This window comes from Pan paniscus, chromosome X, assembly GCF_029289425.2.
Source record: "Pan paniscus chromosome X, NHGRI_mPanPan1-v2.0_pri, whole genome shotgun sequence".
Lineage (NCBI taxonomy): Eukaryota > Metazoa > Chordata > Mammalia > Primates > Hominidae > Pan > Pan paniscus.
In genome coordinates, this window is record NC_073272.2 from 16,692,934 (window position 1) to 16,708,006 (window position 15,073).

The following is a 15,073-nucleotide window of genomic DNA, read 5'->3' on the forward strand; positions in this document are numbered from 1 at the left end:
TTGGGGGAACCAAGCAAACCATATCCAAACAATAGCACCATCAATCTTTTAAATGGCACTTTTATCTGAACTACATCCCTGAGTCTATCCTCAAATAGCTTAACTTTGTCTTGGAAGTCTTTCTTCTCCTTTGCCATTAGTGGTTATTTTTCACTGCAGAATTAATCTGACTTGGATGTTTATTACTGTTTTTTCCCTAGATAAGTCAGATAAATATGATGCACGTGATGTTGAAAGGCTACAACAAGATGATAACTGGGTTGAAAGTTACTTATCTTGGAGACATAATATTATAGATGAAACACTGAAGATGCTCGATGAGAGTTTTCAGTGGAGGAAAGAAATTTCTGTCAATGGTAAGCTGTTCAATTTAACCTTGACTGTAATATATACTGTATAAATGGTATTGTTTTACATTTATCTAATCATGTATTTGCACATATTCCTAGCAGTCATCATAAACACCAGAATATAATTATTTATAAAGACCCAGTAATATTTTCAAAGGAACAGCTTATAAGTCTTTTAAGTGGGATCATTCATAAGGAAATCAGATCACCAGAGAGCAGAATCACACTCAGATTCTTCATTCACAGCAGAGTTTCCTAATCTGTGTTTAATTCAGTACCATTAAGCAATAGCAAGACAGTATCTTTGCTACTAGGCCTAGAAATAAGGAGATACTGTCCATTTTTCTCAGTTGTTGCCTATGCCTTTCTCTATCCCCACAGTTCCTTGTGCTAATAGGTTAATAGGTACGCCATACAGAATTGTTAAATGAATGAGAGTCACCCCAAAAATGCAAGCTTATCCCCAAGGAAGCCTATCACAGTCTTCTCTTTATATTGTTTTTATTTTTGTGGGTACATAGTAGATGTACATATTTTGGGGTACATGCAGCCTTAACTTCTTAATTTCTAAGTCTGCTACTAGATAGAATGTTTTTCCAAAAATGGGAGTTTCAAGTCTTGGAGTTTTATAATGGTCTTCAAGTATATGAAGACCTGTTAGTTCTCTCCACCAAAAAATTGAACAAGAAGAAACTGGCATAACTTCTGTTTTCAGTTAGGCATAAAGCAGAATTTTCTGTCCTTGAGGATTATAACCTCTGAAGTGACTTCAGTCTGAAGACTTAACACAAAATAGTCAACAATAAATCCACAGCAGATACTCTCCTCACTCTTCATGCTTGCAGAAGGAATCCCTGAAAGGGGGATTAGTAAAAAATAATGTGATTGGAAATTTAACAAATGTAGGTAATTTCAACAGTGAAGCATTTATTAACCAAAGAAAGAAATATAAATCTGATATTTTTAAACGATTTAAGTACTGAATAAATATTTAAACTCAACAATGTTTGTTTTCTTACACAGAATTGCTATTTTCTGGTGAAAAATAGCAGAGATATGGTAAAAGGGGATGGGGAAAGATAAATCTTTGAAAGGTCTTAAGGTACTGCTGGTGAATGAAACAAAAGCATTGGCATTTGCTGCCTTGCTATGTTGGTCCTTAGCCTCCCCAAAAACTGGAGAGGCACTCTGTTTGTTCCTCCTGCTGAAGTTCAAGTTCTCACATTTTTTATTTTCTTTTCTTATCTTCTCTTTTCTTTCTTTCTTTATTTTATTTTGAGGCAGGGTCTTGCTCTGTCACCCAGGCTGGAATGCAGTGTTGTGATCATAGCTCACTGCAGCCTTCAATGCCTGGGCTCAGGTGAGCCTCCCACCTCAGCCTCCTGAGTAACTGGGACGACAGGCATGTGCTACCATGCCTGGCTAATTTTTATTTATTGATTTTTTTTTTTTTTTTGAGATGGAGTCTCGCTCTGTCGCCCAGGCTGGAGTGCATGGCGTGATCTTGGCTCACTACAAGCTCAGCCTCCTGAGTGCACGCCATTCTCCTGCCTCAGCCTCCCAAGTAGCTGGGACTACAGGCGCCCACCACCAAGCCTGGCTAATTTTTTGTATTTTTAGCAGAGACAGGGTTTCACTGTGTTAGCCAGGATGGCCTCGATCTCCTGACCTCGTGATCTGCCCTCCTCAGCCTCCCAAAGTTCTGGGGTTACAGGCGTGAGCCACCGCACCCGGCCTAATTTTTATATTTTTATCTTTGTAGAGAGGTTGTCTCACTGTGTTGCCCAGGCTGGTCTCGAACTCCTGGCCTCAAATGATACTCCCGTGTTGGCCTCCCAAAGTGCTGGGATTACATGAGTCACCATGCCTGGCCATTTTTCTTGAAGTATTTTCCACTTTCCTAAAGGTTTTTAAATGCATTAAAGTCTACTAGATAACAAACTTCGTATTAGACTGGTGCAAAAGTAATTGCAGCATTTGCCATTATGTTTAACTGCAAATACCACAGTTACTTTTGCATGAACCTAATAGAAAAATACCATTTTACTAAAGAAACCGAAGTGATTTTTTTCTACTAATTCTGAGGCTGCAATGTGGATATTTACTAGAATGTTCTCTTGAAACTCTGACAGTGATATTTGTTTGCAAGTCATTATGTGAAACAATCAAAATGTGGAAATGTATCCACATAAATAATGACCTGTCAAGGGAAATGGAGTTTGTCCATTTTGGTCCCCTGTGTCATTATTTAGTTTGTTTGCTTGGTAGGAAGCACCACTTTATATTGCCAGAGATTTTCTTTTTGAATGTTTGGGTACATTATATCATTTTTAAAGATCAGATCTACTACATAACATTATCTTTACATTATGAGTTTTATTTTTAAGCCCCTAAATTACAACTACTGATCAAAGCTTACCACTTTTTAGACCTTAATGAATCCTCCATTCCCAGATGGTTATTGGAAATTGGTGTTATTTATCTCCATGGTTATGACAAAGAAGGTAACAAATTGTGTAAGTATATTTAATGTTCTGGCTTTTCAAGATTTTGAGATTGAGATATCTATGTCAACTGAATTAAGAATTGGCAGAACTTTCTCCATCTGTAGCACTCCTCAAGTCTTCTGCAATGAGGGATTGGCAGGACCATTTTTACAGAGTGTTAGATACTTAGTAGCTGTGCATACTGTTTGCATTATAATAAAGTAGGCAATAAAGGCAAAAAATAAATGCTGCATCCTACAGCATAAACAAAGTTATTTAATTCAGAGTCATTATCTTCTTTCTAATCTGTCTGTGATATTAAAACTCATCTTAGTATTTTTATGGAGAATTTTTTTGACAGTCGCTAAAGGTTGCTAAATAGGCCTTTTCCTTTTCGAGTCTCCCATAATCTCACTCTAGCTTTTTCTGAAATGTGTATTATAATGAAAGGAACAGTAACAATCATCTCTTTTGTTCCAATGACTCCCCTGTTATACCTCTCTCCCACTTGCCCCAAATCCAGCCTGGTTTTATACCAGGGATGCAACTTGGCAGGCATGTTCAAGCCCCATACTGAACAGATGTCCTGCACTCATCTTCACTCCTCCATAGCATGTGGTCCGTCTCTAAGCAATACTCTTTTTGCATTTTCCTCTTACTGCCACCTCCTCCTTTTCAACCTTTTTTTCTCATTTTTCTTCTTCCACCTGTCCATTAAAGGTGTTTCCCAGGCTTTATTCCTTTCTTGCTTCTTTTACTTTACAGCTGATACAGTCTCCTTGGGTGATCAATCACGAGCATCTTGGCAGCTTTAGCTACCTCCCCCGGCACAGTATTGACCCCACACCATCCCCAGGCCACATGCACATACCTAGCTACCCACTGACTGCCCCCTCCTGACTGTCAGCAGCCTTTAGCACAACACACTACTGAACATCCATGCCTGCCCACTTGCTCACTTTCTGTATTGCCCACCTCAGGCCCACTCATTGGCTCTTCCTCTAATATAGCTTCAATTTGGCCTTTTTTCCATCCTCACCAGCTACTTCCTCAATTCAGTTTCTAACTACTACACCTTTGCCCCAGTCCCTTCCCAGGTCATAACCTGGTGGGTTTCCTTCTCTGCCTCCTCCAGTCTGCCCTCTGTGCTATTGCCCGAAAGGTGTTCTAAAATAGGAAAATGAAAGTGCCCTAGAGTTTCATTCACAGTCCTTCAAGTCCAGTTCTTTCTTATTTAGCTTCTCCTCTCACCACTCATCACATTTCATCTTAGCTACCACCACCTGAACAGTTTACCGTGCTCCACACAAACGCACGGCACTGGCTCATGCCTCCATCGCCCTGTGTCAGTATCTTTCCTCTGGACGGAACATTTTTTCCAGTGCTCAACAAAAGCAATGACTTTCTTTTTTGTTAAGCACAATGCAGAGCACATTTAGATTATTATCAAATAGTGTTTGTTCACCTGTATTTTCTTTTCCCTCTTACAAGTGAAATTTGTTTATTTCCTAAGGGAAACAGTCTATCTCTCTGCTACTCTTCAATTTAAGGCACCCAAGTGCAACAGTTTCTCACTGAAAATAAGAAAGAGATGTTTTTGATCTAAGAAATAAAATGAATTGTAAATGAAAAATGTCAAGGGAAAGGCAATATATATGTATAATAATATTATAATGCCATAAGCCTTGTTCTTATTTTTATCTTCTGCTTAAAGTCTGGATCAGGGTGAAGTATCATGTAAAAGACCAGAAAACCATATTGGACAAAAAGAAGCTCATAGCATTCTGGTTGGAACGTTATGCTAAGAGGGAAAATGGGAAACCTGTAACAGTGATGTTTGACCTGTCAGAAACTGGAATAAATAGCATTGTAAGCATTTTTCATTCATTCCAAATCAGTGTTTATCATGGCTTCCTCCCTTTCTCCTGTCCTTGCTGCCAACCACATATTGCTGTAAAATTGAGGTAACTAACTTATATTAGGGATTTATTTTTTCGCCTTGCAGTGTGAGTGTAGTCAAACATGGAATAGGGTTTGCAGAGAATTAAATTTGTTTCTGTATTTGGCGTTGAAACTGTCGATTTCCTAGAAATGTTCCTTGTCTGAGACACAGGATGGAGAGGTAGCATGTCGAGGCTGGCAAGGTATGAATCGATGTGATAACTGTGAACTTTGATATCAAACCTAATATCCTATAGCACCTGCCCTGGTGTGTGCCACATAGTAATATATTCAGGAAATATCAAGTAAGGTAATATACCATCTCGAATTTGTTGTATTCATACCATGTTTTACAGTTGCGAGATGTTCACATGAGTTTTGCACATATAACACTTTGTGATTTTATTGAGTGTTTTTGTTTGCTTGTTTGGATTTGTTTTCTATCTGTTTGATTTGGTTAGCTTTGGAAACCAGTTTTCTTCAGGTGATTTTGCCAAGCTTGAAAAATAAGTAAAACCTACCTGTGTTTAATTTGGGTCCTTGTGACCTTAGTGATACCTACAAACCCTTCAGCAGCAATTGAGATCACTTGGCACATTTATTCTAACTACTATCTCTTATATTTAATCTGTGGCTGATTCTGATAGCAGTAATGTCGTATTCACAAACGTGCTCAGGGCAGTGTTGAAATCTTTTTGGAATTCCATTTGGCAAATTATGTTAAGAACCTTAAAGTGTTTGTATTTATATTCTTTGCCTGGTAACCAACTTCTGGAAATCTATTCTAAAGAAATAATCCTGAGTACAGAAAAAGCATCATACATCAAAATATTTTCCCAGTGTCATTTAAAGTAATGAAAAATTAGAAAAAAATATAAATGTTCAACATGATGAAATGGCAAATTATGGTATATCTAGTTGATGGAGTATACATATAGCTATGTAAAATGGTGTTTTTAAGGAATTTATAGTAATATTGGAGAGAACACTTTTTTCTGAGATGAAAAAAGCTGTATGATTATACATACTATAATATGTATGTATTCTATACCATGGTGATACATAGCCCAACAAAGGAAACTGTAGACATAACAAACACAAAACAAGCTAGAGAGAACTGCTAACAAGAGCTTTCTTGAAGTGGTAGGACCACAAAGTTTTTTCATGTTTCTATTTCTCTTTTTATTTTTCAAGGATCCGATGCCCTGGAGTTTTGCAACCTAGTTTCCATGTCAGTGGTTTTAAATTAGAGAAAGTAAATTATTTTATATCCAAAATCAAAATCAATTTGCCTAGATAAATAAATATTCCATAAAAATAAATCATGATTCTTTTGTCCTTTGGATATGATAGTTTCCTAATTATTAACCCAGAATCATGAAGAATAAATGTTAATATTTTTGTTGCCAAGTATAAGGACAGAGAATTGACTTGAACTGTTTTATTTTTTCAAGCTACTTATATCTCACCATCTTTAATTTGTAAATAAGGTGTATTTGCACTACTAAGTATTTAAGTCATTATTGTTTTAAAATACTTGAATCTTACTGAATAATTTATTTTCATAAATGACCCTTTCATGAGTCACAAAGAATTTAAGTGAGCTTATAAACATGTCACAAAGAATTTAGGTGAGCTTATAAATTTCAAGGCAAAAAATAAGAAAATCATTTGTTAGAGTTGGGACACCAGTTTGGCTCTAAGCTTTCAGCTGCCTGCCTGAAAGAAATGCAATCATTTAAAATTATTCAGCGGCCATCCTTCACAACCAGTGTCTTAGAAGTATATCCATTCCTAATACTTGAACTAGAAAGTCTTTCATGGGTCCTCAAAAGGACGTTTTACAAGATAATAACAGCCTCGAAAACATCCTTATAGAATGCTGAGCAATAGGGTTGATGGAGCTATTTCTTGTAGTCCCCATTAATAGAATACACCAGTGACATCTTATCATATCCACTTGAATTAGCAGTAACTCACGATTTTACGAAGAAGGATATTCAATTAAATAAATGATAGAAACAAGAATGTTATTCCAAGACTATTTAGACAAAGTCTCTGGGGGCCATAAATTCTAGACTAGGTAACCAAATTTTTATATAACTGGTTCTTTTCAGCTATTTTCTTTGACTGTTACTTAACTGCCAATTATGAAAACTCCATGCACAGTGGCTATAATGATTAGTTACAAAGGTGTTATTATATATATATACACACAAAGGTATTTTATATATATATATACACACACACACACACACACACAGACACACACACACACACAAAGGTATTATTATATATATACCCGTAACAAATACTTAAGATAGTTAAGGACGCTTACTTTTAGTTTACTGCAATTAAAGATGCTGCAACTAACATTCCAGGGATGAATTTATAGACACTTATCTCTAGGAAAACCCACCTTTCCAGTAATTGTGATGGATTTCAGTTTGCTTGGTTGTATCTTTCATCCCACAGTCTTTATAAGATGGCCAATCAGAATTAGTGAATCAGTATGTGGCCATGGAGTGAAATGTCCCATGGAAATAACCTTAATGACCTGATTTCCTGTTGCTGTGCTCAAAGCAGTAGAACCAACCAGATAGCTATGTTTGTAGTCTCCCAGAAATCAGAATCAGTGAACAACACTGGAATATAAACTAAAAAACTAATTCTAGGTCTCTAAATAAAATGAAAAAAGCCAGAAATGGAGTAGATACAGCAGGCCAATGTGATTAGATTAAGTATTGTGTTTAAAAAGAGGTTGATAAAATATATTTTATTGACACTATTATGTGGTGTAAAAATTAGGATTAAAAAGCAAATATATGAGAATTTACATACATGTGTATTATTATCCCAAGTAGTCTGATTATAAACTGTATACTTGTTTCAATAATTCTTTAGTTATTCAACAGATTTTTAGAATTTCTCTATGGAGATTGCTTTTAGATCCATTTTATGCCCTGTTGCCTTAGTAGCCTGAAGTGTGTAACTAGTTTGAGGTAATGTGAATAATTTTAAAACATCACTAAGCATCTGGTTTCTTCAAGTCAGTTTTAGGGCTGATTATTATAAATAGCTTAATGACCTAAAATCTTAATCCTTGAGAATATAGATATTTACATATGAGCTTACTTTCTAAAGAATTTAATAATTGTCTCATTTGTATTTAATAATTTATCACCTTTAGAAATGTGCAATTTTAAGTTCTCTAATGTGGACAGTCTTAAAGATTTAATCTTTATTTTAGGACATGGACTTTGTACGCTTTATCATCAACTGCTTTAAGGTTTATTACCCTAAATACCTCTGTAAGTAACTTACTCCTTTATAAAGAATATAACATATTGAAACTGTAGACAATGTCTGAGAATTGTGGAGCCTTATGTTATTATAGACTTTCATACCTGAAACTTTGTTTTCTGATGAAGAATTTTAAATATGTTCATAGACATTATTGTAACACATACAGAGGAAAGTTTTTCATAAGTATTCATTGTCCTTCACAGTTAATTTTAAGAGTTTAAGTTCTAAACCATATATATGGCATCCTATAACACACACACCCACTCACACACATAGGTACATAAAAGCATACATTTATTTCAAAATTATCTCATTTTTACTAATATTTCAATTTAGAAATTCATTTCAAATAGTATTTATTATATGAAACTTCTTGCATACAAGAACAGATAAGCAGTATTGATAAAGTACACTGTATAATAAGCAATATTGATATATAAAGTACACTGTTACCAACTGCTACTTAAAAATTGTCATTAAGAAAATACTTGACTAGAAGGTACTACATTTGAATCTGGCATTTGGAGTTTGTTTGTTTTTTATTGTGACTATTCCATTAATTACCTGAATGAAGAACTCCTAAACCTTATATAGTCCATTTTTTACTTGTTGAATTTGTATGATGGGTTCCCCCTAGGGAAGCCGAGATGCCAACTCACATAAACAGTCAAGTATATTTAACCCCAATGGTTTAAAAGTGAAAAGACAGCAGAGAGGCAACAGGGATGTCAGAAAATGGGAATTTACAGATCTGCCTGAGCGTACTCCTAGAAAACAGCAAATTGGGTCTTTTGGGACTCGTGACTCAGGTGACTTTAGCATAAAATCCCTAAATTATCTTAATTTGGCATGTTAATTTTATTGTTAATGTGAAGTGAGGAATAGACAAAAAGCATAATGGATATCAAGAGTCAGTGCCACCCCTAGCTCTATACTCTCATCTTTTCAGAGAGAGTATTCATGAATATTTTTAGGTAAAAAGAATGATCAATAGTGTCCAGTTTGGGGAACCTGTACTATCGTCAGTTCGTTACGGATTTTTCCTGTATCTGGCATGTACCCTGATTCCTTAAGGCCTCCAGAGCAGTGCCAGTCATTGGTCAGTAGGGAATCACTACCCCATAGTTTTAGTTTGTTGCTCTTATGGACAAAATGAAAAAATATCCGCTTGATCATTGAAATATCTAAAGGAGTTTGTGAAGAGCCACTTATCAGTAGTATAAATATTATTATTACTTTGTAAAATACATCTGAGATTCTTTTGAGAGAACTATTAAAAAGTTAATAGATCTATATAAAGATGAGTTGTAATACTATTCATCTTAACTAGAGATTTTATATATATATATACACACACATATATATATATATTCTACCTACATAATATAGTTTTGCAGACATTGAATTTCATGGAATCTTAATTGATTATGCTTCAAAATCTGTCATGAAGAATAACTATTATATCTTAAAACCTTGAGTCCACATTATTTTAAGCATATCCCAGACGAAGACTGAGGTATTAAGCACCAGGGTGCCTCTTTACAGATGCCTTTTTCCTTATATGTACTTTACTTGTCCTACATTAATGCAACAAGTCTAAGAGGTTCTCTGCTCAGAGAAGAGTGAAATTACATTTTGATTCCTCTGGAATAGAGGAATGAATTGAATCTCAAAAATCTTCTTTGCAGTTTCTGGTTCTTTCTCACAGTTGTCTCAGTTGTTAATAGGGCTGTTTAGTATCTTCAACTCAGTGTGTAAATAATACTTACGTATACTTTGGAATTATTAGCTTCCTGGAGCTCATGATATAAAGTAGAAATAATTTTTGTTTCTGAAAACGTAGTGATGTATTAAAAGGGGAGGGGGCAACTGTGAGACTGGTTTAACAATAGAATCTCTAGAAAATTATAATTGAAACCATAAATTAGACCTGGAAATGATTTTAAAGTTCAGTGGCTTCAGCACTACTTTGACATGCCACATCCAAAGACTCCATTTATCCACTTAACTGTTTTCTTTTGTACCTCCCTGCAAACAACAAAAGCAGTGAGTGACAAAAGAATAGGCTGTTTACCAGAGGACAGTGACAGTGCACTATTGATTTCCCACAAGTCTTCCTCCTGGGCTGGCACCTCACCATTGTGACATGCTAGTTCAGTTCCAGCACCACATGGAATACTATTCATGATACTATACACTTCACTGAATTAGAGCTCAGACAACAAGCTCAGTTTTTACTTAAATTTAGATGACCAGTTTTTTCTAGGCCGGTATGAGTGATATTATTATAGAGGTACTGATTCACATTCAATGAATTTTTTTTCATCTTTCAGCAAAAATAGTGATCTTTGATATGCCTTGGTTAATGAATGGTGAGTATATTTATACTTTCTTAAAACAAAATGTCTAATTTCCTTTACTTTGCCGATTTAGCCATATTTCTACAATTGTTTAAAATAATGTTTATATTGTCCTTTGCATGCTCTCTTAAGAGACTGGAGCTAGAACACTCAAAGGCTATTCCTAAGCAAACAGGGCTAAAATTTTATACCCAGGATCTCGGGGCACCCATTAGTCTTCTTTAAAAACAGCCTTGCCAGGCATGGTGTTGCACGGCTATAGTCCTAGCTACTCAGGAGGCTGAGGCAGGAGGATCACTTGAGCCCATGAGTTTGAGGCCAGCCTGGGCAACATAATGATACCCATCTCTTAAAAAAAAAAATTAACAACAGCCTCAAATATTCAACCATTAAGGTAATACTCTAGTCAGAAGCCTCAATTTGTCATGCACAGATAAGGTATGTCACAGAACACAGGCCTTGTCTAGGTTTCTCATGGGCTTCAGGTGTTGAGAAAGAAGGTGGAATCAGTCTGAAACTCACCCCAAATCACTGTGGTGACATGACCCTTTTGACAGTCATGATATATTTTTTGGTAAAATTTTTTTGAAAAAGCCATTGATTGATAAACTGTCTTGACCAACTTTAAAATTACTGTAAATTGAATGTTATTTTCAGAATGTACATTCTCATTTGTGTTTGCAAAAGTCAGTTGTTACATAGAAAGCAATAGAGAAAATCAACAAATCCAAAATTTGGTTCTTTGGAAAATGCAACACAATTGACAAACCTTTAGCTAATAAAGAAGAAAAGGAAAGACTCAAAGTATTAAAATCTGTAATGAAAGAAGGGACATTACTATTGACCTTAAAGAAATAAAAAGGACTATAGGGAGATACTGTGAATGATTATATGCAAAGAAATTAGATAACCTACATGAAGTGAACAAATTCTTAGAAAGACACAAACTACTGAAACTAATTCAAGAAGAATCAGAATAGAAATATAAAAAAGGAAGTTGAATTAGTAATCAAAAAAAACTTCCCACGAAGAAAAGCCCAGGCCCAGATGGCTTCACTGGTAAATTATGTGAAATATTTAAAGAAGAATCAACATGAATCCTTCACAAATTCTTCCAAGAAATAGAAGAAGAGGGAATACGTTCCAACTTATTTTATGAGGCAAGTATAACCATAATACCAAACATCACAGGAAAAGAAAACTACAGACTGGTATTCCTTATAAAAATAGATGCAACAGCCCTCAACGAAGTACTAGCAAATTGAATCCAGCAGCATATAAAAAGGATTATACACCATGACCAAGTGGGCTCAACATATGAAAATCAACTAATGTAATCTACCATATTAATATAATGAAGGGGAAAATTATGTGATCATCTCAAGAGACACAGAAAAAGCATTTGACAAAATCTAGTACCCTCTCATGATAAAAGTACTCAACAAACTAGCAACGTAAGGTGCAAAGAGTTGAAACAACTACCAAGTTAGACCACAGTAGTCCACACAAGACCACCCCCATTTCTGACACAAACTGCAAGTTCAGGAGGTGCTCAAAATTGCCCTTAGGTTTGATAAGTCTAGTGAAGGACTCTGAGAACTCACTGAAAACTATTATACTCACAATTATGGTTTATTACAGGGAAAGAATTTAGATTAAGGTCAACCACAGAAAGTAAGGTGTAGGGCAGAGTCCAAGGAAGTACCAAATGTTGAGCATATTACTTCACTGGCATCAATGTATGGCAATGTGCATGGAGTTAGTCAACCTGGGAAGCTCACCCAAGCCTCAGTGTTCAGAGTTTTTATTGGAACTCCATTATGTAAGCATGATTGATTGCCCATGTGGTTGATCTTAGTCTTCAGTCTCCCCCAAGGTCTACTGATACTGTGTAACCCAAACCCCTACCCTGAATCACACTGTTGGTCTTTCTTCTATGGCCAGTTCCTACCCTAAGTCATATTGTCCCATTGTCACTTAAGGCCCCCAGACAAACAAAGACAATCCTATCAGGCATGAAGATTACCTCTCAGAAGCTGAGGGCAAAGTGCAGATCTCTCTTTGGGTAAGGCTAATCCTTCACAGAAAAGAACTTCCTCCACCTGTTTATAAAGGGCATATATGAAAAACCTGAATCTATGAAAACCCACAGCTAACATCTTACTTAGCAGGGAAAGAATGGATGCTTTCCCCCTAAGATCAGGAACAAGACAACACTGTCTGCTCTTACCACTTCTATTAATAAAAGAAGTTCAAGACAAGGACACGGAAAATTACAAAACCCCATTTTAGTAAATTCAAGCCTTACATAAATAAAAAGACATGTTGTTCATGGATTGGAAGACTTAATACAGTCTTTCTTCAGTATCCATGGGGGACTGGTTCCAGAACCCCTCCCCCACCACCACCACAGACTCCAAAATCCTTGGATGCTCAAGTCCCTCATATAAAATGGTATAGTATTTGCATGTAACTGACACACGTCTTCCTGTATACCTTTTTTTTTGTTTTTTGAGATGAGTCTCATTCTGTCACCTAGGCTGGAGTACATTATCACAATCTCAGCTCACTGCATCCTCTGCCTCCCAGGTTCAAACGATTCTCCTGCCTCAGCCTCCCAAGTAGCTGGGACTATAGGCACCTACCACCACACCTGGCTAATTTTTATATTTTTAGTAGACACAAGGTTTCACCACATTCGCCAGGCTGGTCTAGTCTTGAACCTCAAGTGATCTGCCTGCCCCGCCCTCCCAAAGTGCTAGGATTACAGGCATAAGTCATCATACCTGGCCCCTCCTATATACTTTAAATCATCTTTAGATTATTTATAATACCTAACACAGTGTGAGTGCTATATAGTTGTTCTACTCTATTGTTTCTTATTTATATTTTTGTCGTATTGGTTTTATTTATTTTTTAATATTTTCAGTTGTGGTTGGTCAATCAAAAATCCATGGATGTGAAACCTGTGGATATGGAGGGCCGACTGTATTGTTAAGAGGTCAACACTTCCCAAATTGATCTACTGATTCAGTGCAGTCCCTATCAAAAGCCCAGCTGCCTTTTTTGCAGAAATGGATATGTTTGTCCCAAAATTCATATGAAAATGCAAGAAACCAAGAGTAGTCAAATCTTGAAATAGAAACACAGAGTTGGAGGACTTAACACTTCCTGATTTCAAAATTTACTACAAAGCTACAGCAATCAAGACATTGGGCATGTATGGGCATAAGGATAAACATATAGATCAGTGAAATCGAATTGAGGGTCCAGATATAAACCCTAATGTTTATTATGGTCAGTTGATATTTTTTTTTACAATGGTGCCAAGACTATTCAGTAGAGAAATAAGGCTTTTTAAATAAAAGGTGCTAGGACAACTGGGTATCCACATTCAAAGGAATGAAGTTGGACCCCACCTTACATCATATATAAAAATTAATTCAAAATGAATCAGAGACCTAAATGTAAGAGCTAAATCTCTTAGAAGAAACACAGGATTAAATCCTTGTGCTTGGATTGGGCAATGGTTTCTTAGATATGACAACAAAAGCACAAGCAACAAAATAAACAAACAGATAACATTGGACTGCATTAAAATTGAAAACTTGTGCCTTCAAGGACACTACCAAGTAGGTGAAAAGACAATTCTCAGAATGGAAGAAATCATTTACAAACCATACATTTTATAAGGGACTTATTCTAGAATATATAAAGAACTCTTACAATGCAATGTTAAAAAGACAAGTGGCTGGGCATGGTGACTCACGCCCGTAATCCTAGCACTTTGGGAGGCCGAGGTGGGCAGATCACCTGAGGTCAGAAGTTGGAGACCAACCTGGCTAACATGGTAAAACCCCATCTTGACTAAAAATAGAAAATTAGCCAAGCATGGTGGCACACGCCTGTAATCCCAGCTACTTGGGAAGCTGAGGCAGGAGAATCGCTTGAACCCAGGAGGCAGAGGTTGCAGTGAGCCAAGATTGCGCCATTGCTCTCCAACCTGGGCAACAAGAGTGAAACTCTGTCTCAAAAAAAAAAAAAAGAAAAACAACCCAATTAAACGAGTGAAATATTTGAATAGATGTTTTTCTAAAGAAGATAAACAAATGGTCAATAAGCACATAAAGAGATGCTGAGCATCAGTAGTCATTAGAGAAATGCAAGTCAAAACCAAGTGAGGTGTGATTTCACACCTACTAGGGTGGCTAGAATCAAAAAGACATAATAACAGGTATTGGCAAGGATATGGAGACATTGGAAGCCTCATACACTGCTGGTGAGAATGTTAAGATGGTCTGGCCACATCAGAGAACAGTTCGGTAGCTAAACATAGAATTACCATATGACCCAAAATTCCACTCCTTAGTATATGCCCAAGAGAAGTGACAACATATGTCTACAGAAAAACTTGTACACAAATGTTCATGGCAGCATTATTCATAATAACAAAAAGTGGAAACAGCCTAAATATTCATCAGTTGCTGAATGGAAAAGCAAATATTGCATATCTATAAAATGGACAATTATTCAGTCATAAAAGGGAATTAAGTACTGATACATGCTACATTATGAATGAAACTTGAAAATGTGCCAAGTGAACAAAGCCAGTAGAAAAAGCCATGTTGTA

At 36.1% G+C, this 15,073-nt stretch overlaps 1 protein-coding gene across 2 annotated transcripts in view; it reads left to right on the top strand.

Annotated features, from left to right (window-relative positions):
- Positions 1 to 15,073, top strand: part of MOSPD2 (motile sperm domain containing 2) — a 48,527-nt gene that overhangs the window by 19,336 nt on the left and 14,118 nt on the right. For both annotated transcript variants that reach the window (XM_003805704.6, XM_063601644.1), the window contains exons 3-7: positions 201 to 356; positions 2,780 to 2,866; positions 4,551 to 4,705; positions 8,028 to 8,088; positions 10,417 to 10,455. In XM_003805704.6, the coding sequence (XP_003805752.1) occupies positions 201 to 356; positions 2,780 to 2,866; positions 4,551 to 4,705; positions 8,028 to 8,088; positions 10,417 to 10,455 (498 nt within the window). The remainder of the gene's footprint in view (positions 1 to 200; positions 357 to 2,779; positions 2,867 to 4,550; positions 4,706 to 8,027; positions 8,089 to 10,416; positions 10,456 to 15,073) is intronic.